The sequence below is a fragment of the Pieris napi genome, chromosome 23, assembly GCF_905475465.1.
Source record: "Pieris napi chromosome 23, ilPieNapi1.2, whole genome shotgun sequence".
Taxonomy (NCBI): domain Eukaryota; kingdom Metazoa; phylum Arthropoda; class Insecta; order Lepidoptera; family Pieridae; genus Pieris; species Pieris napi.
Window position 1 is genome coordinate 7,837,195 of NC_062256.1, and position 25,144 is coordinate 7,862,338.

General features: G+C 33.6%; 1 protein-coding gene across 1 annotated transcript in view; it reads right to left on the reverse strand.

The window, feature by feature from the left end:
* Positions 1–25,144, reverse strand: part of LOC125061612 (semaphorin-2A-like) — a 93,816-nt gene that overhangs the window by 11,154 nt on the left and 57,518 nt on the right. Inside the window, exons 2-8 of the mRNA XM_047667121.1 lie at positions 7,833–7,920; positions 5,590–5,641; positions 4,775–4,945; positions 3,253–3,523; positions 2,339–2,569; positions 1,177–1,322; positions 454–569 (exon numbers count right to left, since the gene is read on the reverse strand). Coding sequence (XP_047523077.1) covers positions 454–569; positions 1,177–1,322; positions 2,339–2,569; positions 3,253–3,523; positions 4,775–4,945; positions 5,590–5,641; positions 7,833–7,920 — 1,075 coding nt within the window. The remainder of the gene's footprint in view (positions 1–453; positions 570–1,176; positions 1,323–2,338; positions 2,570–3,252; positions 3,524–4,774; positions 4,946–5,589; positions 5,642–7,832; positions 7,921–25,144) is intronic.

The following is a 25,144-nucleotide window of genomic DNA, read 5'->3' on the forward strand; positions in this document are numbered from 1 at the left end:
TTAAAATATCTATTCTAATAAATTCACGATCGAAATGTCATAAAATTACTTGTTTAATTTAAGTAAACAATATATTCTTACGACATAGCGGCTTTATATAAACATTAAAGGATATCTTATTTATAGTTAATCTCGACATTAATTTCATATAATGAAAAAAAAATATCACTCCTCAACTAATTTCATAAATAAATGGCGAGCTCACACTTTAAGAGCGATTTTCGTCTAATGTTTATTTAAATTATATTATTGTTTTGCTTAATTTCTTTTGATTATTTCTTATATGCTATGTTTGTTTGTAAGTGCTTGACACATTAAAAATTTTATTGAATTTTTCTTTTATCAATGTATCAGTATGCCGAGCGTTGGCAAGCTTTTATAAATAAGAAATATGCACGACTCCGAAATCCCTATTAATAAATTCCACAGATAAGGCAGTAACGAGGGAGATACCTGATAAAATTGAGCACGTTATCGGGCAACGCCTCGGTATTGTTGACACACGTGCCTGGACGTGGTTCGGGTACACGGGCACGGAGAACAGGCAACCACGCCGAGCTTGATGTGGCCTGCGAAGGAATTACTATATATTTACTTTCAATTACAATTACTCCTGTGGAAGAGGCCATATCGTGACGCTGCTATTGCCGTTGCGAGCAAAGCAGAGGAAGGAGTATATAACATGTATTTATCTCATTAATAAACATCTCTGTGTCCTAGGCGCGACAGACAGTCTCTTGTGCACTGCTAAAGCGCAGAAGAATCAGTCACCCACGTAGTCCAGGAATGAGTGGCTGTGGTTTCCCAACGAACAGAAATCCTCGGAGCAGTGAGGTCGCTTAGTGAAGACTGCGAAGTGCCCAAGAAACTTCTGAGGTTTTGATGGAGTTTGTACGATTTACAACCGTACAGGTATTTGCAATGTAAATGACACCATGCAATATGATTTGCTTGTGTGTTCATTTTCATTATATCTTATTATATTCACTTAAGTTAGTTCGCATTCAGACCTCGTGTCGGGCGCTCTTATTCCAATCTCATCTCACCCCACTAGTAACACACCAAATAAATAATTATCCCTTTAAATATCTTAACAATTTATCCCAACCCCCAACATTGCCGCCGGCCGTAAATATTGTGACAAATACTGCAGGCCACTTAACAGTTTAGGATTACCTGTTCTTTGAACCTTCCAGCGAAAGCTTCCTGTATGTCTTCCATCGTAAATGTGCAGATGGCTGATCCAACAAGACCGTCGCTTGCGCCGGTTGTGAACGCCGCGTAGAATTTACTGCTATCACCCGGCATCTGATATACGCTTTCTAGAAAAAGGTATTTTTGGACTAAGCATACTTTTAAGGAATGATGTTACATATGTAGATGTGAGGAGAAAAAAAATTGAAGTGGAAGTGGGCGGGTCATGTAGCGCGCCTCACAGTTGGACGAAAACAGTAACTACATGGAGTGGCCCACCAGGCAAACGATACAGAGACAGACGCTCGATGGGATGATGACATCAAAAATCGCGGGTCCACACTGGGTCCAAATAGCTCGGGATAGAGAAAGATGGCAAGCCTTGGAGAGGGTTCCTGATACTAACTTACTAACTGTAAAAGATATTCACTAACACATGAGATAGTTAGATATTTTTGTATTAGGAAATAAGATAAGGCTTAAAATAAATAAATAAAATGTAGATGTAGAACAAAATATAATTTTTTTTTTGAAAAATTAAACCGTTTTCAAAGGCCGGCAACGTATTTGCGAGCCAAATACGTGTGATGATGATGTGATGAGCCAAAAACTACTTATTTATTAAATACACCACATCATGTTTAATAAATTTTCAACAGTATGTTACAATTTATTGCAAAATATATGACAATTACGGTGAACAAAAATTATACTAAACATAATAAAAACATTACAAATAATAGTTTTCAAAACTACGCCGATTTTGACGAAACACGGACACATATTTAATAACACGTGTAACTTGTACACACATCTACTTATGAAACTCGCGAATAAATGTTTATGTAATTACATAATTTTGTAGGAATAATAGCAAATAATTAGCACACCAAGTCTCCATGGAATTGCTGAAAATACGGCGATATCCGCAACAAATAAATACTTATAAACGTTTATTTAAAATAATAAATACGTACTGTAAGTATTAACAGTACAGTCGCGTAACAAATCCTTTAGCACTGATACATAGTAAGTTGCTTTTATAGCAATAAGAAAATTCAATTTAAAACAATGTAGCGTTCGAGCAAAGCTGTAAACTCCTTCAGCGAATTTTAAAAGTTATATTTTTGTAGTTCAAACTTACGTATCTCATCAAAGTAGAAGGGAAACTCTCCAGGTATGCTGCAGTTCAGTCTGGCTTTCAAATAAGTGGCCCAATTCTGGCTCAGTATATGCTTGCCACCAGTGTCTTGTTTGCACACCCTCGCCACTCGAGAGTAAACAGCTTTGCCACAGTTCATGAACTCAACGGCGGTTTCCCGAAAAAAGAACAAAACATACTCCCCAACATCGAACGATCCCACAAAATTGGTTTCTGAAATAAATTGGAAATTTAGATAGGCAATCGTGTTCTAAATGTCCTAACGTGTACTACAAAGCGATGGCGTAATTACTGTGAAGCTTTATTAGCTGTGACCCAGCATTCGCCTTGATATCAACCCAAAAAACGTGTACTTATGTACGCGCGTAAGAAGTTATACTTCTTTGGCTTTCTTTATTTTTTTTAAATATTAAATAATTAATAATAAATATTTAGCGTTAATAATTTAACAATATTTAATTTTCAGTAAATTATTCAATTATTAATTAATATTAATAATAATTATTATTTTATTATATTATTACTTCAATTTAATAACTAGGTAGGTTTCATAACCTTTTATCTAAGTAACAATAGGTCTTTGTGAAAAAGCATTGCTAAATTTCTTTGAAAAAATAATTAAAACTCCTTTATTTGTTTAAAAGGTACTACAAATGTCATTATGGTCATTCAAAATTCTTGGCATAGCTGCTAACGTCACGCATTTTCTATTTCTTTTTACTTGTAGATTGTCTTATTCCCATCTCGCTCGCACACGCTCGGCGCCCATACTGATAATTTTGTGTCACGGTGCGCGCGCATCGTAAAATTTCACTCTCATCAATTTTTCATAACGCGCCTAAAGAAGTATAACATCAAAAATCGGGTTTTAACTCTAAAATCTGATATATACTCACTATCCAACCATTTCGAGTCGTACTTCAACGTCCGTTTAAAATTGAACCTCTTTTGACCCGTTCGTAAATCGAATAGGTCGTTCCGGAATATGACCGGATCCGCTTTAGTGAACTCGGCGTTCGTTCCGGCGTACAGCGCTGGCAGGCCACCAGGGTTGCCCCGATTGACCCACACTGCGGTACTGTTGTCCGCCGGGTCATAGGGGCACTTGGCCACGCCAAGTCCGACTCCTGGCACATATTCGTGCCGGGGCAGGTGCGTTAGATTTAACTGTGCAGAACATAATCTCATATAGTAACCGAATGCAATTTGGCACATGAACTAATAGACTTTCGTTTTTTATAACGCGGCTGTGCAACTGCTACAGAGTTATATATCTATAGAGCAGTGGCTTCAACGTGCACCTTTCAACCCTGAGATCGTGAATTCGAATCACGGCTGTGCATCAATGGACTTTTATGTGCGCAATTAATACGGTAAATGAAAACATTGTGGGGAGACCGTTGATTGCCTAGTAAAAAAAATATTATCACGAAACAGAAATCTGAGGCCAAGACCTAAAAAGTTGTAGTAGTTGTAGTTTTCTGTTGATGAGAAATAATTTAAGTTAAAGATCGAAGACTAAATGACGACTTCATCCTTTATAAAGATAACGCTTAGTTATTTAAACAGTCTATTCCAATATAGATAGAAAAAATAATTAAAAAAATATCAGATTACGCACAAAGCCCGCATAGCAATTTTGTAGTTTTAATTTCTCTGTAGAATTATATTTCACTTTGATAAATAATTCTACAAAGAATTTGTTCGGCCATAACCAAACGAGTTTGATAACCACAAAAAGTGTCATGGCGTGGCTCCTATAAACAAACTAAAATGTACACGAACATAAGCTGTAATTGACGTACTATGGATATTATTAAGTATACAATACAGGTAAAGAAACATTGCACGTAATTCCTCAAAACGAATAATGTATTAAAATATTTATATAAAATCTAATCTGTGCCTATCACTTCACTAATCTGTGTAACCATAGAGTTACAACACCTATGATGCCGTTTCTATTGCAATAACAATATCTGTCACACGCGTAGTTTTCAAAATTCGAAAATAAACATAACTGATTTTTCCCGAATGGCGGGCTAATAAACATCTTGCTAATGATAACATAAGATTGTTTAATTTTAGTTAAATGTTACGTAACTGTCTTTGGGAGCGTTCAAGTATTACGTAACGCAATTTTTGGAGATTATTGAGCCCCCCCCCCATGTATCTCGCCGTAACGTTTTTCAGTACAGTACTCAAGTATAGTAAAACGTTTCGTGACCTTGTGTCTCTTTAGTTACTATTATGTGGAGTAAGTCCAAAATAATATTAACAATAACGTGTAATTCAATCCCCGCCCCGCATCGTAACGTTTTACAAAAGGACCCCCCCCCCACCAGAACGCGTTACGTAATACTTGAACGCTCCCTTTCTAACGACTAACGAATTTTAAATTTCGAACTCAATACTTACGTAAACCACCCAATCTTTGGGGCTATGAGCGTTTGTACCGCACACGTACAACCTTTCTCCATCACCAAGAGGCTGCAATACTCGTATGTGGTTTCTACATTCAAATGGCTCTGATTTTCCTTTGCTTACACAGCGAGCTACATTACTTGCCTCTAATAATAGAGCGTCTCGCTGAAATAATATAAATCGTTACAGTACGTGTATTCTTGTGTTATTCAATCTTCCATAGCTATTAGATGTCCTTATTAATTTATAGTTAAATGAGCGTGACAAAACATTCGATAGTTTAAAATTGGGTTTCTAAAAAATAACATAAGGTCTAAGAGTATAAGCGCTAGGTTCGACTTAAAATTGTATAGGATTTTGAAGTGCGGAAGTCATGGTCCCGTCACTAAATCTCTAGCAACGTTTTTTCCGTACAATATAATACAAATTTTTTGTTAAACATTTTTTTAAATTAATACTTGTATATAAAGAACACTGTTTTTATATCTATACAAATACATTGGCTTAGTAGCTTGAGCGACTCTCAACCACGGTCGTGCGTTCGTATCAGGTCTATGCACCAATGGACTCTCTAATTGCGCATTTAATATCGCTAGTACGGTGAAGAACATCGTGAGAAAACCGGCAAGCCTTAGACACAAAAAGTCTACGTTTTAGGCACAGAATGATTCTACTTGCCTTTTAGACAGCAAATGATCACGAAATAGATACAGAATTCTGACGCCGACCAAGGGTTGACGCGCAACTGTTTTTTAATTAAAGAGCATACAACTAAACACCTAACTCAATTCAAAATTAGTAAAACTTACCTCACAATGTGATTGACTTATATCTGTCAAATTTAACTTAAATATTCGATCCCTGAAACAACAAATATCAATTACCTTAAACCATAGCAAAGTATTACACAAATATTGAAGAGACCTTACAAAAGGAAAATTATTTATCTTCACTTAAATTATCTAAGTCTTAATTCATCTAAAGTAATTGTTTAAAAATAATTGTTTTCTTTTCTTTTTTTCTTTTTTCTCTGGCACGATTTGTGCATTAGCCAGCGTCAAGTATAGGATTTTTTTATAATTCGTGTTTGTCTTTAGAAACTCGACCGTGTCCTCCATGTACGGTTTAGGCACTCGCCCGGTACCGCACAACCCTCCCAAAGGCCGAGAAAAAATTAAAATTAATACTTGCCCTCGAACCGGGAATCGAACCCGGTACCCCTCACCTAGCTGCCACTTATTAAGACCGCTAGGCTATGAGGTCCCTATTGTTTTCTTTTCGTTCGTACATTTTGTTCTTCGGGTTGTCTCTATTAAGACAGCTCTTGTTGACTTGTCAACTTAAATTTTTAACTCCTACATACATGTGGTACAACACTTGTATGTTCAATTTATGTACTATGTAAATATAACAAACAAAATAATAAATGAAGTTACAACTTCGAGTTAAAAGGTTCTAACAACTTACAGGAATGCACAGATCACAACAGTCAATAGCTATGAGCACAAAACATTATATAGATAAAATATAGATCTGCAAATGACAAATAAAATACCTCTGTCAGTTCGCAGTCGATTGCAGATCTAATATTTTACGATTACATGAATACCATAGATTAAAAAACGTAATATTAAAGTGTTCTCTGTAAAAATGCCTTTGTAAAATGACAGTCGTCTAACTATAATTGATGATAGGCGATTTTAGTATATATTAGACCATAATCATAAATGTAAGGCACTCATCTACAAATTTTGTTGTGTAGTTATTTTAAATCTATGATATCTAAGGTATTTATTAAAACAAAATGACGTCAACTTTAAGTCAAATTTAAATTCCGTATTTATTTGGATCATTTATATTATAAATAGCTTCACAAATATTGACCAAATTTAAGTATAAAAAAGGTAATACTGATTAAACCCAAATAAAGTTACTGGACTTTTTTAGAACGTTTAATAGGCATATGCAGGCGCATTTCATATAAAGACGACTGAAACCGCGAGGTATAGCATAAATCGAGAATTATCACTAAATAAACTCAAAGTTCTCGCTAAACGTAAATTGATCAATAAAGCTTTTTATAAATATGAGGAATACTTAAATGATCCTAATCCTTGGGATTGCTTAGCCCCAGTTCAAACAATTTGTATGACAATACTTGGCGATTAAAAAGAGTGGCGGAAAGTTTCTTGCCAGTTCTTCTTACCCGCTCTACGCCCTTGACTTGCGAACTGGTAGTAAATGTAAATTTACAATTAATTTAACTTCTTTCTGACAATTCATAAGTGTACTTGCTTACTTACATGAATAAAGATATTTTGAGTTTGAGTTTTAACATAACATTATTACTCCATATAATAATAGTACCTATTTGAAGTCCAGTAATAATCTCACAGACAATGCCTACGAACTCCAAAAATGTTTTGTTTAACCGGAAATCGAAGGTTTTTTTTTATTTGAATAAATGTAGTTAGAGTTCTTATGTAGGAAAAATGATGCACGTTATCAAAATATCTATTTTAATTTGTATTAAAAAGTTATATTATCGGGAAACGAAGTTAATTTAAAGATTCGTTTAAGACATTAATTTCCCACGAGTCTTTGATGTGAAATTATAACGATTGCAATATGAAAGCTATCTATTTCGGATTGCAGGTTTACCCTACAACTTCAAAACCTATACCATATCGAATTTAATACCAAGTTCGTAACATCAGTGCTACATAAGTAGTAAATTTTGTTTAGATATAACTGGAACTTCGTTTGTGTCAACCTGGTAAGCTATCGTTGGAAATCGTTCGATTTTACAGAATAACCCTTCTGAATCAAGTTTTATAATTTTTTAATACGTGTAAACAACTTTATGTTTTTATTCAAAAGTTCACCTATTACACTTTTACTTTTTTCTTATTTTTTCTGAAGAAAAAATATCAGTTTTTAAATATAGAACATACCATCAAATCATTCGTTTTGGAGTTACTTTAATAAATAACCTTAAAAATGTGTTAAAAATGGTCGCGATAAGCGATAGACACGACTCATAAATACTTACATAGCACCAACATAAAGTGTGTTTCTTTCTTCATTAATGTATAAGGAACGGTAGAACAACGTCCCGCACGCGAACTCTCTGATGTGATCTGAAAAGAAAAAAAATCGTTATAGAATTAGTGAATTAACTGCAGGATAGTAAAGACTTTAAACGTCAAAAACAATATTAAACATTTGAGAATTACATATCTGAGGGATTTAAATTATAATGATCTTAATGGAAAGTACATCTTCTCATATAAAAAATTCTCGTGTCACAATGTTAGTTAGCATACTCCTCCGAAACGGCTCGACCGATTTTTATCAAATTTTATATGCATATTCAGTAGGTCTGAGAATCGGCTACTATCTATTTTTCATACTCCTAAGTGATGAGGGTTGTCCACCCCAAAAATTTATTTTTATTTTTTGGACGAAATTTTAATTTTTTTATAATGTGCCATTCAAAAATACATACAACCCTAAATTTTCACCCCTCTACGATTAACCCCTATTTTTTATTATAGTAGATAGATATTTTTATTGAACTAAAAAATGTTTCCTAGAAATAATATAGGTACATAGCAAAACAACGTTTGCCGGGTCAGCTAGTATAATATAGAAACATAAAATAAGAATTAAAACCTGATACATAGTACCGGTGACCCCAGAGCTAGCGCTTTCCTCACTCAACGAATAAGTATCGCAATACAGCGATTGCTGCCAGCGTTAAAGGTACACTGCCACAGAAACCATACTTTTTAAATTTGTTTAAAATTTATTTTTTTAATTATTTATATTCTTACTATGTAGCTTAAGAAAATTGTAAATACTGTATATTTGGTTGTGATGTTTAGGTTTTAATACACAATATGTTGCAGACAAACTGTGTATCTGTCCTGTTCACAGATAATTGTCTCAATTACAATTTTTTTTGTTGAAATTATACTTCTTTTGGCGCATTAGGGAAAAATGATGAGAGTAAATTTTTACGATGCGCGCACACACAGTCACAAAAAACCGACACCTTGAATATCTGTTCAAACGTCGGTAAAACAGTCTGGGCCGCTAGTTGGCGCTTGCTCTGTTTTATCGACAAGTTGCATTGTCTGTCATGGCGTAGTGTTTTTCAGAGTCGTGTTTATTTACAAAATAATGATTTCTATACGAGAAAACCCGCTCCAATGTGATAAGAAACATAGTATTTGTTGTAAAATATCACGATTAGTACATATTATATCGTTTCGATTGGAAGTGACTATTAAGATGGACGAGAATAATGCAATTCGAAGAGGGAAACGTCGCTCTAAAGTGCTCGAGGAAAATTATGACGCCAAAGAAGTACATAAGTACACACATTTTTTTAATCTCGCTGTTAACCTTAAGGGTCTATACAGCTCAGCTCGGGCAGTTATACTTGCATTCTACCACCGTGTTGCATATATGCAATTTAATGGGAATCTAATTGGGAGTGGTATAACCAGTGGTTATTGGCGGGACACGCAACCTTTCGTGTCTTGGCCCCTACCGACCACTTAAACTTATTAAAGTTAACCAGACCCCCTTCAGAGTTTGTTAACGCGTCTTCACTATCCAAAAACTCGAAATTAAAGTCATTATTCTATTAGTTACCTCATTATATGTGTTTATCGATAATTATAAAAATAATACATTTCGCTTCATAAAAAAAATGTCACACTTGTCATTCATGGTCATTTGTTTTGGTTTTAGGTAGATTATGTACCTACCCATACATTTATGGGTAAATGCATGATGGAGTCGAGAACGACTGAACATAAGGGTTTATTTATTTATTAAAGTTCGCCACATCATAGATAATCCTATATCTATAGTAACATATATAAATTAGATCAGAATAATTATTGTAAAAAAATGATTCTGACAAAGTTATTTAATAAAAAAAACAATAACTAACCTTACAATATAACTAAAATATATTATTTAAAACTTTAACCAAGGTTCCGAAGATGATATATCTATAGTATATGTTAAAAGCTATTTTTTTTTCTAAAATATTTGACAATTATGGTAATTATAAATGTTACATGTAATATATATTACTAGCAAAACAGCGGATTAGCTACCAGTACTTAAAAATACTCTTAATACAGTTACAGCTACATACCGTTGTATACAGAAATATATTACAGTTGACATAATTAAAGGAAAAGGAGGGCAACTGGCGCCCTTATCGTTTTCGAGTAAGGTAAGCAAGAAGTGCAAAAATACATAAGACATATAGTTATTTAGACAAAACTAAAGGAACAAAACAAACCAGTTAAAACATATGTAAACAGTGATCAGGACTAAATTAATCATAAATATAGTTTAAAAAAACTATAAAACACGCTTTTAAAGCACATCAAACTAAAAAGTGAAAAATAATTCCTAATTTAGGTTGAAAATGGTAATGAACAAAAAATACTCGTTTTATTGTGACTGAAGTCACCTTAAATGTTATGCTGAATAAAACATGATTTTTTTCTTTCATCGTACGTGTTAATTGCGGAGGTTTTCATTACGTAATAGTAGCAGGGAATTAGATCAGTCTTTACGACTAAACAAGCCTACGCAAAATACACTTCATAGATTTCACGACAGATACAAAATATCTGCGATACATTTTCCGAAATCGTTTTCACATTTTATTAAATACCGCACGAACTAGAGCGAACGAAGATGACATTTCGCATTCAAAATCGCAGAATACAATTTCAAAAAGTTTCAATTTCAATACAAATATTAATTCATGCAAAATACGCGGCCTTGTGTAAATAATGGGCTTTGTTTGAAATATAATAATTGGGCAGTAAATTTATAACGGATTTGTTTAAAATGCAAATCTAGTAATGTGAAGTTGGCGCGGAAACCGCATTATGCAGATAACATCGGACGATGAACACCGCAACAAGTGAGCCGATACAAATTATTTATTGTCGAGCAACATGTTACGTCATAGTTCAATCGGGGGCAGATATAGGCAGCTGCGTCTATCTGCCCCTAGAGAATCGAAACAACCTTTTTTATTAATTTAATTTATCTAAATTTGCCAAAATGTATTTTCTTTCACATTTTATTCATAGTACCGTTAAAAGTTTAAGGACGGCAACGCACTAGCGAGCCCTCTGGAAATGTGAGTGTCCATGGGCATATCACTGAATATCAGATTCAGGTGAGCCTCCTGCTCGTTTGCCCCCTGTTCTATAAAAAAAAGCCTTATTATTATTAGACCACGTAATAATAATAAAGTATTTTGTGTAATAACCAACCCGACCGCATCAAAGAGCCCCTCCTCGCTTTTGCATTCTACTGGGCGTGCGGCTAGCCATATGGCATCGACAAAGTGTGGACTACATAGAAGTCAGGAGATGGACGAACATTCTTCTCTCCCCTTCCGTCTCTCAAAAATTCTACGAAATCTCTTTCAGCGGGCTCCTGGAGTATTTCCTGACAGAAGGAAACCATCGCATTCTATGCCTCGCATTTAGGTAGAAATCATTTATAATAATGCGCCATTCGTTAACTACAGCCCTGCGATTCTGTAACTCACTTTTGGAACTCACACAGCGGTTTTCGCATCGGCGGTCGCTCTCAAATCAGTCGTGAAGCAGTCATTTTATGATTTGGCATTCTGAAAAGGTGGGAGCTTGTAGTTTATTATTTATCAGAATGCCAAATCATAAAATGACTGCTTCACGACTGATTTGAGAGCGACCGCCGATGCGAAAACCGCTGTGTGAGTTCCAAAAGTGAGTTACAGAATCGCAGGGCAGGTATTCTAATACATTTAATACTGTAACTTTTACGGGTTGTGTAATATAACGTTTATTATATTTAAAAAAATGACAAAACCTAGATGCATCGGTTTTTTTGTGCGCGTGCGTCATACATCAAGTACCTAATCTAAGTATCTGATCTCACTGATATTGTTGTGTTTCATTGTCTACATATGATCTTTATTTTAGGTGAGAACACACATTTCTTCATAACTGAAGACCACTATATGCAAATTCCCGCATTTACAAGTGGCTGAATAGGTTTCCGGAAAGTGTAATTAAAACACCCTCTTTGAACTCTTTTAAAAACAGGTTGGATAATTTCTCCAAATCTGCAAATACGCGCGCATCGGCTTATTAAGCTGTATGTGTTTATCTACATCTTAATATATATAATTCTTCTGTGAGTGTGTATGTCACTGAACTTCTCTCAAACGACTGGACCGATTTTGATGAAATTTTTTGTGTGTGTTCAAGGGGATCTGGGAATGGTTTAGATTCACAAATCAGCCCGGCAGATGGCGCTGCAGTCGGTACTTTCATACTTTGCTTAATATCCTAATCACTTGAAATAGCATGCAGGACAACGTCTGTAGGGTCCGCTAGTAATAATAATAATTTCTTGAACTGAAGTGTAATAAATAATAAAACAAACTGTCCTTATGTGCCTGCTCTTATATAAACGTAATTTTCAGCCTTAATAGATTGGGAATAGAAAAATATTAACTATAAACAATTTTTAATAACTTTTGCCGAGTCAGCTGTATATCATTATTCAAGCAAATTTGTATGTAGTACTATGTAACAACTTCAAACTCGAGTACCAAATATCAACAAACAGCACAGTCTTACGGCCAAAACCAATATGCAATATCAATCCAATTTTAGCTGTCATAGACTGACAATTCAATCCATTTCTAAAGAAAAGCATGCCAATATTCAATACATGGACTGAGATACCTATCTAATTATTCAACCAATCGTTCAGAGGGCGGATAAGAGATTGAAGATTGCCCTCTGTATGAAAATGAATGTTTACTCATGCCAACAACCTTTCTGTCCATTTTGACTGTTGCTTCGATTGGCCAAATCAATCTCGGATTGCTATCGGTGAAACTGGTATGATTTGGGTTTGGGATTGCGACCTAACTTAATATTCATTGGGAAAATTTATTCATCTTCGTCATCTTCCAGTTCTAGTGATAGTGATTTGGAAGTTTAAATGCAATTATCCGATTGGGATAGTAATTCTGAAGCTGGAAGAAGACAACGTACTTCTGTGAGAAGACATAAGAAGACAAGATTTTATTATATCCAGAGCCTGAATGAAGCCGAATTCACATTTAGATTTAGGTTAACAAAAGAAGCTTTGGAGACACTTTTACACAAAGTGATGTCTATCATATATGACTTCTTGCAGGTTTCATCTTTTCATCAACTTTTGTAAAAAAATTTAAATATTAGCTACAACCAAAAATATTTGTTACTATAGATACTACCTACTAACTCCACTGCAAAACCTCAAGACTCCAGCAGAACATCTTTATAACGAATCTCAAATACGAAGCAGAAATGTGGTGGAAAGGACATAATATGGTGTTTGGAAAAAATCGGTTCCCCATAATCGGTTTGTCAAAAAAGGTTTCGCTTCAAGTATCTCGTGTACAAGCCGTGATAGTGGCATGTGCAGTGTTGCACAATATTGCTATTGATATGCGAGATGAACATTTTGAACTACTGCAACAAGTAGATGAACAAGCTGATGATATTGATCAAAGCGCAATTGACAACGTGGGAAATGCAAGTTTGCGAAGTAATCTTATAAGTGATTATTTTGCTTTATTACTATAATATTTTATAAATTACAACATTTTTGAGATAAATTAAATAAAAATTCAATGCTTTTATTTAAATAAAAATACAAATTTTTAATACAATACATCCTCGCTCCAGGCACAAAATCTATTATTTTTCTAATTTATTTAACAATATATTTTTTTCTATGGCCCAGAATTCTCTTTTATGCTCTCTTTCTTCATCTTTAAATGCCCATTGCTTTCTCTTATTTAGAAGCTCTTCCTTTCAATTGACTTTCATTTCCTTCGACAGACAACAATATCATGTCTTTGACTTTTTCCTCGATAGGGGGTAAGAGGAGTAGCAGCACTAGGGCCACCTCCTGTACGATATGTTTCAGCATGTATCAAGGCAGACCTTTTTCTTGTAGCCCTCTTTAAGCTTTAGCACTGCGAAAGTTTACCCCACTTGTGCTATTAAACAGCGCCTCCAGCGTCTTCCAGCACTGCTCTTTCTCCTGCCAGGTGACTGAGTCACTCTTTTTATTTTCTAATATATTTTTATGGTCAGCAACAAGCGAAGTTAGAAGGTCAACGTCTTCCCGGCTGAAATTGACGCTTCTTTCACGTTTTTGCGTAGACATTTTTTTAAGTTAAAGAACCAACCTCGAATCACAAAAACAACATACACAAACTACTCAGAGAAAATTTATATTTGTAATAATATGTACTAAAATACTCAATAACCTAACAAACAATAATACCATATGAAAATGACAGCCCGTTTCGTTACAAGTAATATTAAATGACCAGCAAAAAGGTTAAGGTTCTATGTTTTTCTATAGAATTTTGTAACTTTGTTTGTTGGTAACAAAAAAATAAACAAAACGTTGCATAGCTAATTGCTACTTTATCCATACATTGTGAAACAGACCCTAAGTCTTACTTATTTTATTTCGTTCCAAAAACACGAACTTTTGGTATGCTTGAACACAACATATTGCATTGAACGAAACGCGGTCGAGAGGCAAGGATCACGCAAAAGATTGCTGTCAATCTTTTGTCAAATAAACAATCGGATAGCAGAAATGTTTATTGGCATGCAGATTGGAGATCGGTCTTTAGATATGAATCAGTCCAAGATTGGTTATAATCATAGATTGAGGATACATTATTAATTTTGGCCGTTAGAAAAGCTTTATAGTTAAATCCCTTTTAAACGATTCATTTGTCTAACCTTAGTTAGATGTATTTGCGACAGATTATCTATATGAAACTAAAGAATTAATTGAAATGATGGCTCGTATTTTAGAAAGTCAGTCTAATAGTTTAAAGATCTGTGATTTTTTCTGTTTGAGGTTTGACATTTTTGACAGCGCTCAAGATGACATTGTGTCTTTGACATGCTGATTGCTTCACTATGGAGCCTAGTGAATTGCTGAACTACAACACTCAGAATGATTAACACTGCTATTGCCTATATGAAATAAATATAAAAAATATGTCCTCGTGTGTCTGCTACAAATAGTTTTATATTCAATAGGCTTAAACTGTCTCGAGCAGACAGTAAAAAGACAATGTCGACGTTGCACATGCAGTTTTAAAATCTTATTTGTTTTGCAATGCCTCGCAATGTCCCGCCACAATTGGTATTACAATCCATGCAATTAAAATGTCCCAGTTTATATTGTATTCTTAGTCCGCAACTTTATTTTGCATTAAACTGTTCTAAACGTTTAACATTTGTTGCTAAGTACATGTAACTATGTTGAACCAGCTGCCCACTGAAGTATTTCCGAACCAATTCGACTTAAGTCCTTCAAGAATAGAGCGTACCAATTCTTAAAAGGCCGGCAACGCACTTGCGAGCCCTCTGGCATTGAGAGTGTCCATGGGCGGCGGTATGACTTAACATCAGGTGAGCCTCCTGCCCGTTAGCCTCCTCAATTAAAAAAAATTAAGAAGAGATTGCGAATATATACATCGACTTTTGATACCCTAATTATCTCGATCGGACGAAAGCCGCCCTGGACAACCTAGAAAAGTTGCGTTGAGTAAATGATTATTTTATGTAACTGGAGGCTAACAAGCCGGAGGCTCATCTGATGTTAAGTGATACCGCCGTGCATAGACACTCACATTGCCAGAAGGCTCGCGAGTGCGTTGCCGGCCTATAAGAATCGGTACGCTCTTTTCTTGATGTCAAAGTCAAAATCATTTATTCATATAGGTAACACAATGTACACTTATGAACGTCAAAAAAGAAAGAAATATATGTAATTTTACATTTACTCCCAGTTCTCAAATCCAGGGCGTGGAACGGAAGAGAAGAACTGGTAATAAACTCTCCGCCACTCTTTTTAATCGCCAAGTTTTTTGTTTTACACAACGTTTGTAAGGAGATCCAACCATTACACCATATTACACCATGTTCCACATGACGCATTCCACATTGAGTAATAAATAATAATAAAATAAATTAAAAACAAAGATTTGTCCTCTATCAGCAGGAGGCACTACGCACAATAGGAGCACGCACTTACATTCTCGTGGGAACAACACGCAAATACATAGTCGAAATAAGTCTAGATAAGTCGATTAACCTTACACAAAAAATATTTATCAATCCTTCGAAAATGGAGGATTTTTTTTACACTAATCAATTTTCCTAGCCTTAGTAATTACTAATAGTAATTGTAAATATACCCTTACCTAGTTTTTTTTTTAATTCTACTTTCACTCCCATTAACACCGAGTCAACCTCCATGTGTAATAACATCCATCACATAATACTGCACAAACTTAAACTTATTTTTATGTACATCAGTAAAAATACCTCTAAACGTTCCTCGCAGCATTTTTCTAGCTTTTTACTACAGAACTTCTATAGGCAACAGCCTCTCACAAAGATGGATCCCTGTTGTATGTAACTGTTTATATTATAGCTTTTTAAGTTGACTCAAAATTACACTACACATTTGTGTAATTTCAATTAATAACTTAAGAGTATTATAACTCCATAATATTCAGATACAACGTCAAAATTAAAATTTTATTTATATGAGTAAATTAGGTACCACTTAAATGTATTGAATAATATATTTTTGTATACTTTTAAACCTTTTTGTAGTTAAATATTATGTATTCCATCTCTGGCTATATTCTCAGTGTAATTGTTTGTATTATATATAATTTTTGTAAGCTGTAAGATTGCGAAATAAATAAATAAACACAATATCAGCGGTCAATGGACGTTCACAGAAATAATGCTTCTTCTGCACATTCTTAAATCAAGGCCGTTGAACGGACGAGAACTGGCAATAAATACTCCGTGTCAAACTTATGACGCTATTGAAACCAGGGTACTGCTAGTATAAACTTTTATGTATAATAACAAATTTTTGTTTATAATTTGGCTTTAATCAATATATAAACGTTAATTATCAGCATTAGAACCTAAATTGGGACTACAAAAATATTAACCATAAATTATTTTAAATATAACTCTATATACTATGTTTTTATGTATAGAATTATATATATATTCATTAGATGAATAAAATAATCAGTAAAATTCGTATTCATTAAATAAACTACGATTTATAATTAAAATTTATAAATTTTATATTATGAGACATTTCATTTAATATATAAAAATAAACCATGTTTATTATGGAACATAAGATACATGTATCACTTATTGTACGTCATTAAATTTGAATTTGTAGGCATCCCTACTCATCGGCAAAGAAGACAGAGGGTGTAGGCCGAGAGAAAAAGCCGGCGTAAAAAACTCTCGGTACTCTTTTAAAATAGCAAATCATCAAACAACACTTATTTTAAAACAAATATCGCAAATTAATTAGAAGTAGCCTGTCTAGCACTAGTCCCAGGCCCTTTTATCAACTAGATAATCGTTGACTTTATAGTAAGCCTTTTTACACAGCTTTTCTTTAATATAAAATAATATATAAAACATTTTTTAATAATATAGACTAACGGAGACAATATTGAGTGTTGCTAATAAAACCGATTAGAAAGCGATTCCACAGCATCAGTTACTTGGACCAGACATAAACAATGTAAACAATGTAATAGAACATAGAATGACACTATCTAGTGTTATTGTTCCTTTAGAATGCTTTCTAATGAAAATACATTGCGTTGATAAGAATAAATTTCGTTTCGGTTAAGTATTTGCTCTTGTACGAGCCAGTGCTGTTACAACTTACTTATTGCGGGAGCGATCAACAAATTCAAGATGTATTTCCTCCCATAACACGGTAGATTAGCTTCGCGTTATACGAACCGCGTTGTAGGAGTATTCTCATAATAATAAAAACTATATTTAAGACAAATAGGTTGTGAGAAAATTCATCTATCGCCCACACCACAGTCCCACAATAGATAACAATTATTAATACATGTTTAAAACATTTTTTTGAGAAAACAATTTTTAGTGTTACAACTAATCAGGCGCAATTCTTATACATTAAGTTTACGTGAATGTTGTTGTGTTTACGTGTGTTCGAATGTGTGTGTGTGCGCATGTATTTGACAGTTCAAAGTCTCAGCCTCAAAGTCATACAAAGATACGTAGTAAAACCTCTGTGGATTCGAAATTCCGTAATTTAGATCGCGTTACTTACAAATGATCCACGTTTAACTTTTTAAATTGTTTTTTTTTTAAATATAGGCGGCAATTGCGCAGGCTCACCTAATGTTAAGTGATACAAAAATAATCTACTGCGATTACGGTATACAGTGTGTCGCTGAAATTGTACTTCGCCAAACATGCACACTATGCTTTACCAAAGATATTCCTTCGCGTAAATCTGTCGAGTCCAGTGTCTCTGGCCAGATACTGTGGTACGAAAACAGTGTTCTTTTTGCACTTACACATTGATTTATTGTAACCACAGACATTGCGCGCCTTTTTAGCGGCGCTTTAAGTTTTATTTTAAAAGTATAATGTATGTTCTACACGTTGCGAGCTTGTTTTGAACTAAAGAGGTTTTATGTATTTTATACAGTACAGATATTATAAAACTAAACTAGGTTTAAATATAGAATGTATCGTTATGTGGACCGCTGACAAGCTCTATTGTATAGTCTGTGCTTTTCACAAATATTTTATTCTATTTTCAAATATCGGTGCAAGTCTATGTATTTGTTTCATTAGTCTAGCGTACATTGTCTGTTAATAAAGTATTGTACTAAACAAAAATTTGTTTAATGTAAAGAAATGATCATCAAATCTATTCAAATAGTTCACATTGCCTTATTCAACATAGGTCAATGACCTTATTGTTTACAGTTTTTACAGCCTATGACTAAATTGTAGGTATGAGTTTCATGTCTCGTTCTGTCGAACTGTGTTTAATTTAAGATGAAAAGAGACAGACTATAACGATAACAGACTTAGACTGGAAATGAAATAAGAGCAGTGTTGGCCTAGTGCCTTCAGCGACTCTCATTCCTAAGTCGTAGGTTCGATCCACCAACGAGCCACCAATGGACTTTCTGTCTATGTGCATTTCATGTTTCAGACACAGGAGACTGATCACCTACTTACCTTATAGATTGACAAATGATCATGAAACAGATACCTACAGAATCTAAAAAGGTTGTAGCGCCACAGTTGTTTTTTAAATGAAAGTAGAAGTATGAAAAATGTAAGTAAATACTTTAAAACTCAAAGTTATATTATAAATATGATTTTACACGACAAGGGTAAGATACAAACGACTCGAACTAAGGTTCCCGTTAGTCACAATAATTATTTGACATTCATTCTGAGACGAAACTTATTTATGTATTTCGTAATCCTACAGCTAACAATTATAATAACAAACAATTACACTAAAAATATAGCTAAAGATGGAATACATAATATTTACAAAAAAACATTAAAAACAATAAAAATTATTCAATACATTTAACTGAACAATCAATGTTTCACAAATATGTACTTTATATGTAATAAATACAAAAAAAGAACTAACCTTAAAATATAATAATTTAAATATATTATTAAAAGGAGTCCCTTTAGCAAGGTTCCGAAGATACTGGCAGCGTTCCCCCTTTGAATTGCTAGACTAATTCTTTCTACGCGGAAGCTGCCAGCTCTTCGGCCTCCTGTGATGTCGACTAATCTTTTTGATATTTTCTAAAAAACTAAGTATACATTTAACTAAGTAATATCTAATTTGGCTGTGATGTGTGATGGTGAGGGTATGTACGTGAAGGTGATTTTGCGCTTTGGATATTCTTAATACTTCTTAACCATATTCCGTGATAGCTTAAACAAGTCAAGACTTAAATATTGGTCGTTGTATGTCCGGGCTGCGTGATACAAAACTGAGTTCTTTGTATAGTTTGTGTTTACCTAATGATAATTTTACTAGAAATGAGCTTAAATTAATTTTATTGATGTCATTACATCGCTTAGCGCTAAGTATGACTTCCACCAGCCTTAACATATTCGATTAGGTTTATACTTCAGTAAAACAGATTTTAATTTGCCTTTGCGACATTGTGCAATCGCATTACTCTCCAGCCAGCTTGATTAAAAATTCTATTAGTTAAAAGGCAGGCTTAATAGGTAAAGTGCACATCGTAGGTGCATTAGGAATAGCCTATGCGGTAATACACCTAATTCCTGATGCCGTAATTCAGCGGAGTAATCACTCATACACCAGAGAAGGGAATGGACCAAGGGGAAGAAGAAAATGCATAGAAGAAATAGAAGAAATAGAAGCGGTAACAGGAAACGAATGAAGAAAGGATGCCATGGACAGAGATAGTTGGAGAAAGCTTGAGGAAGGCCTTTACCTGTGAAAGGGTTCCGATCAATGGTACTGAAGGTAGCTTATAGGATATATAGGATAACAAGAAAAAAATGTATAGAACAAAACTAAGCTGTATATTCTATTTTTATAATGATTGGAAATTATTATTATTATTCTACCCGAGATTTGAAGATTGAAGATTTGAAGGCCTGATTTGAAGTCATCAAATCAGGCCTTCAAATCATACTAACTAATTTGGACAAGACATATCCAAACAGAAAATCTTTTTGTGTTTGGATATGTCTTGTTCTATAAGTATTAAACAGTAATTTTCATCAAAAAAAAACATAATTAAACATCAGTTCATTTGTTATAAATAGAATAACAAAACGCAACTGACAGCTCACGTGTTGTCTATGCAAACCATAGATATTTAAAAAAGAAACACAAAACGTCGAAATTGAAGTTGACCGATTTAAATTTCGAATTAACTTTAAAATCATAAGTCTTTAGGCTGAACGGGGTTCGCCGAGTCGCCGAGTATTCAAATTAATTGTTTAAGTTTCTTGTATAACAATTTATGTAATCCGCCGTTGGGCTTCTATCAGTATAAACGGCATACTGATTAATTCGAACCAAATTCGGTGACAACTTTCTGAGCGGCCCCTTATAGGCCGATTGCGGCACAGTCTTTAGGACCGAAGTGTCGACAATTAAGTTGAAGCGACTGTGAACAGTGCCAAAGCCGATATAGGTCAGTAAAGCAAGTGGACCTGCATTGTTGAAGATTCGGAGCTGTCTACCTGTCAGTATTTGTGTTGATGAACTAAAGTGTCATCACTATGCGTCTGTCTTTGGGAATGCGGCATGTGCCGACGTCCCAACGGCTATTTGTTTTTGGCAATTCCAAATTATTTTTAGTGACTGCAGAATCTATACAATTAGTAGCTGACCCGGCAAACGTTTGTTTTGCCAGGTATATTATTTCTAGGAAACATTTTTTTACTTCAATAAAAATAATTAAAATTAGGGATTGTATTTTTGAAGTTATACTTCTTTAGGCGCGTTATGAAAATTTGATGAGAGTGAAATTTTACGATGCGCGCGCACCTATGACACAAAATTCGGAGTGTGATTATAGCGTGCGCAATCTACAAAAGAAATAGTATATAAGCTAACTTCACGCATATTCTATTTCTTAGCTTAGCAGCTTAACAAGAATTTTGAATATCCATGACAATTGACATATGACATTGACATTTACCTTTTAAACAAATATAGGAGTTTGAATTATTGTTTAAAATAAAAGATTATCTATGTATCTAGTTATTTTCATTATACAAGTGCGAATTTTATATGTGCGTCTGAATTATAATCAGAAGTGATTAAATTTAATATCTAAATCAAAACTAATTAATATGATAAAATATTTGTGAAAAAACTGTGCCAACCTTCCTGAGTGCTTCAATACAATTGAGGTTAACTATCCGTAGGTATTATCGAGTATTATTGTTGATTAAAACTGAAACATGAACCATTATTCATTGCTTATGTTTATTGCGTTTGTTACAGCAACGATTTAGAAATATTCTATATATCAATAATTGAGAACAAAGATGTAAGCACGAATACTAATAAGGAGAAAATGAAGGCTTGGAGCGATATAACAGAGAAGTAAACATTTTAATAAGTACCTGCATCTCAAAAAAATGACCACATTATTTAATCAAAACATGTAATTTTTCAGATTTAATCTAGCAAATATAAGGACAAGAGACAAAAAACAATTGATGAATCAGTGGAAGTGCACTAAATTGAATACAAAAAAAGAGTTGTCATCTTATCGCCGTGAAACATCTAAAACTGGAGGTGGAACAAAGCCACCATCACCTTCTCGAGACACAATGGATATGGCAGAGATGATACCGCAACGGTTTGAAGTAGATTAATATGATGTATGGTAATGTTCAAGGTTCAACCTTTCAAGCATAGGCATATGCTCACAACAGTACTTTATTCCCCTACAGGTAGTTAGAGATATTGTAATACCTCAAAACATCCATGTTGCACTTGTAGTACCGAAACTCTGTCCAGCCAGAAGTGAGCCCATTCCCACTTATAATGGACAGTGGGTATAATACACCTTAATACCTGAGTGCGAACCACTCACCATGATACTTAAATTAATAGATGTTATTTATATATTTCAGGATATTACAAATAAAATCATTTTGGAAACAATTGATATCCCAAAAGCAAATAAAGCCAACAATGACAAGGTAATAAATCAGTTTTGACATAACTTGAATACTAAAAAAGCCAAACAAAGGTGTGCACAACAGTGACAACATAACTTAACAATTTCATTATTTTGTAGGATTAAAGAAAGGTTAAAGAAAATCATGTCGAACTGAACAACAAGAATCCCCAAACAACTCCAAAGAAACCTACAAGGAAGACACCGGTATTATATTTAAATTATCTCTATCTCTAAATAGAATAAAAGAAAGTTGCTATCCAGGTCTGTAGCATGTGCTACAAATTATATTATTAACACATTTATATAATTATATTAATATAAATGTGTTAAAAAATTTATAATATGAATTATAAAAAAAATTTAAGTTTTGCATGGACAGAGCTTAAATTAATATTCTCTTATTTGTTGCAGAAAGCAAGTAGTAGTTTTAGTTTTGGAGAAGCCTCGTAGATGCACAACCAAGTAATGATTAATTTAAAATTACAAACCGAAATTCTGATGAAGACAGTCACTTAAAAATAAATAGTATAATGAAATAAAAATGTTTTAAAGATAAATAGTGTTTTATTTGTTTAATGTAAGAGAATAATAATAAATATTTATTTAATTAATTTTTCAAATGTAAACTGAACTTTATTGACTTTAATGACTCCTTTTCCAGTCTTTGATTATTTAATTGTAATTAATTATTTGCATGCAATCAAAAACTATTTTTAATAATGCCAAAGAAATATAACTTCTTACGCGCGTACATAAGTACACGCACCCTTTTTTTTTTTTTATGTTGTGTCATAGAAATATAAAAAAAATTGGGGTGGACAGCCCTTATCACTTAGGGGTTTGAAAGATAGAGAAGTAGCCGATTCTCAGACTTGCTGATATGCATAAAACATTTCATAAGAATCGGTCGATCCGTTTCGGAGGAGTCCATACTCATCGAACATTGTGACACGAGAATTTTATATATTAGATGTATTTTTAAATTCTGTTAAGTATTTATAAAATTAAAATGAAAGATTCATAATTTAATTAACCCGCCAAAGGCGCAAGATGGCGTCGTACCATGGTTATAGACACGTAAACAAACGTCATGTATTTAATGTGTCAATTGTCTTTGAGACATATTATTTTGGTACATCGTTGATTCTACTAATGTGACCTTTTTTTGCCAAGTGACTAACGTGTAGTAATAAGTATTATTATTTATGAGGTGTTTTACTCCATAATTCTTTTTAATATCTAACAATCATGTTCGTTCTCATACTCCTCCGAACCTTATTCTTATGAAATTTTTTATGTATATTCAGTAAGTCTGATAATCGGCTATTATCTATCTTTCAAATACTTAATGATAAAAATGGGTCCACCTCTAAAATTTTTATTATGTGGCATTAAAAAATACATACAACCCTTAATTTTCACCCCTCTACGATTAACTCCTATTTTTTATTATAGTAGATAGTTATTTTTATTGGACTAAAAAATGTTTTATTGAAATAATATACATGGCAACAACGTTTGCCGGGTCAGCTAGTGTTTTATATATAATCTCAATAACACTTTAACACGCCTATTAGTAGATCAATTAAATTATGCTGAAATCAAAAAGGCAAGCCTTTATTGAATTTCGTTGAAGCAGTTTTTGAAGTGAAACTTCTTTATCGGCGTTGGAAAAAAATTTACACACATTTGTCACATTTTTCGGTTACGCGCCATCTTTTTCTTGTCCCTACCACGGTTGATCCGAAGAGTAGTAGTAGCATTAGTAACAAAAATATATAATAACGATAACAATGATAGTAATACTAATAATTCTATTACAATTAATGAAATTCTGTAATTATCTTAGTACTACATAGTAGTACAGTAATAAGTTAAAATGAAATAATTGTATTTGTATTCATGTCTATGATAATAAAAGCCTTTTGTTAAACTTTATCTAACTTAACTTTATTTAACCAATTTCTGTAAAGTTGCATATAGTAGAACATTTTTCGAAAAATAAGGTCATAAAGAATTTTCACTTCTTACGTGTGTACACCTAGTACACGCACACATTTTTTTTATAGCATACGGGCAGAAGGCTCATCTGATGTTAAAGATACCGCCGCCCATGGACACTCCATGGCAGAGGGCTCGCGATTACATTGGAGGACCCTAAGTCGAATTGGTTCGGAAATACTTCAGTGGGCAGCTGCTTCCAGTGGTGCACGACAAAAATTGTCTTAAAAACGCCCAGTTGTGGAACGACGGACGTCGAGGTAATACGGATGGAATTTCGTAATAGATTTTACACCTATTCAAAAATATATTATTCTCGAAATAAGTGATTTGACCTTAAGATATTTTTAAATAAATTATTGCTCAACCTGAATTAACGTTACTAATCAATTCAACACGAAATTGACTCAATTTAGTCAATTTTAGGGTTATTATCATACATTTTTGATAAATTAATTTGAATTAATAGGGCCTATGATTTTAGTAATTATTTCTACTTATAGCCATATGTAATTAGAAAAGAATGTTACGTCTTTACTTATATATGTAATTTATATATTAGGTATGTAAATATGTGTGGCGCTGGAAAAAAAGAGTGCGTGTACTTATGTACGCGCGTAAGAAGTTATATACTTCTTTGGCATTATTAAAAATAGTTTTTGATTACATGCAAATAATTAATTACAGTT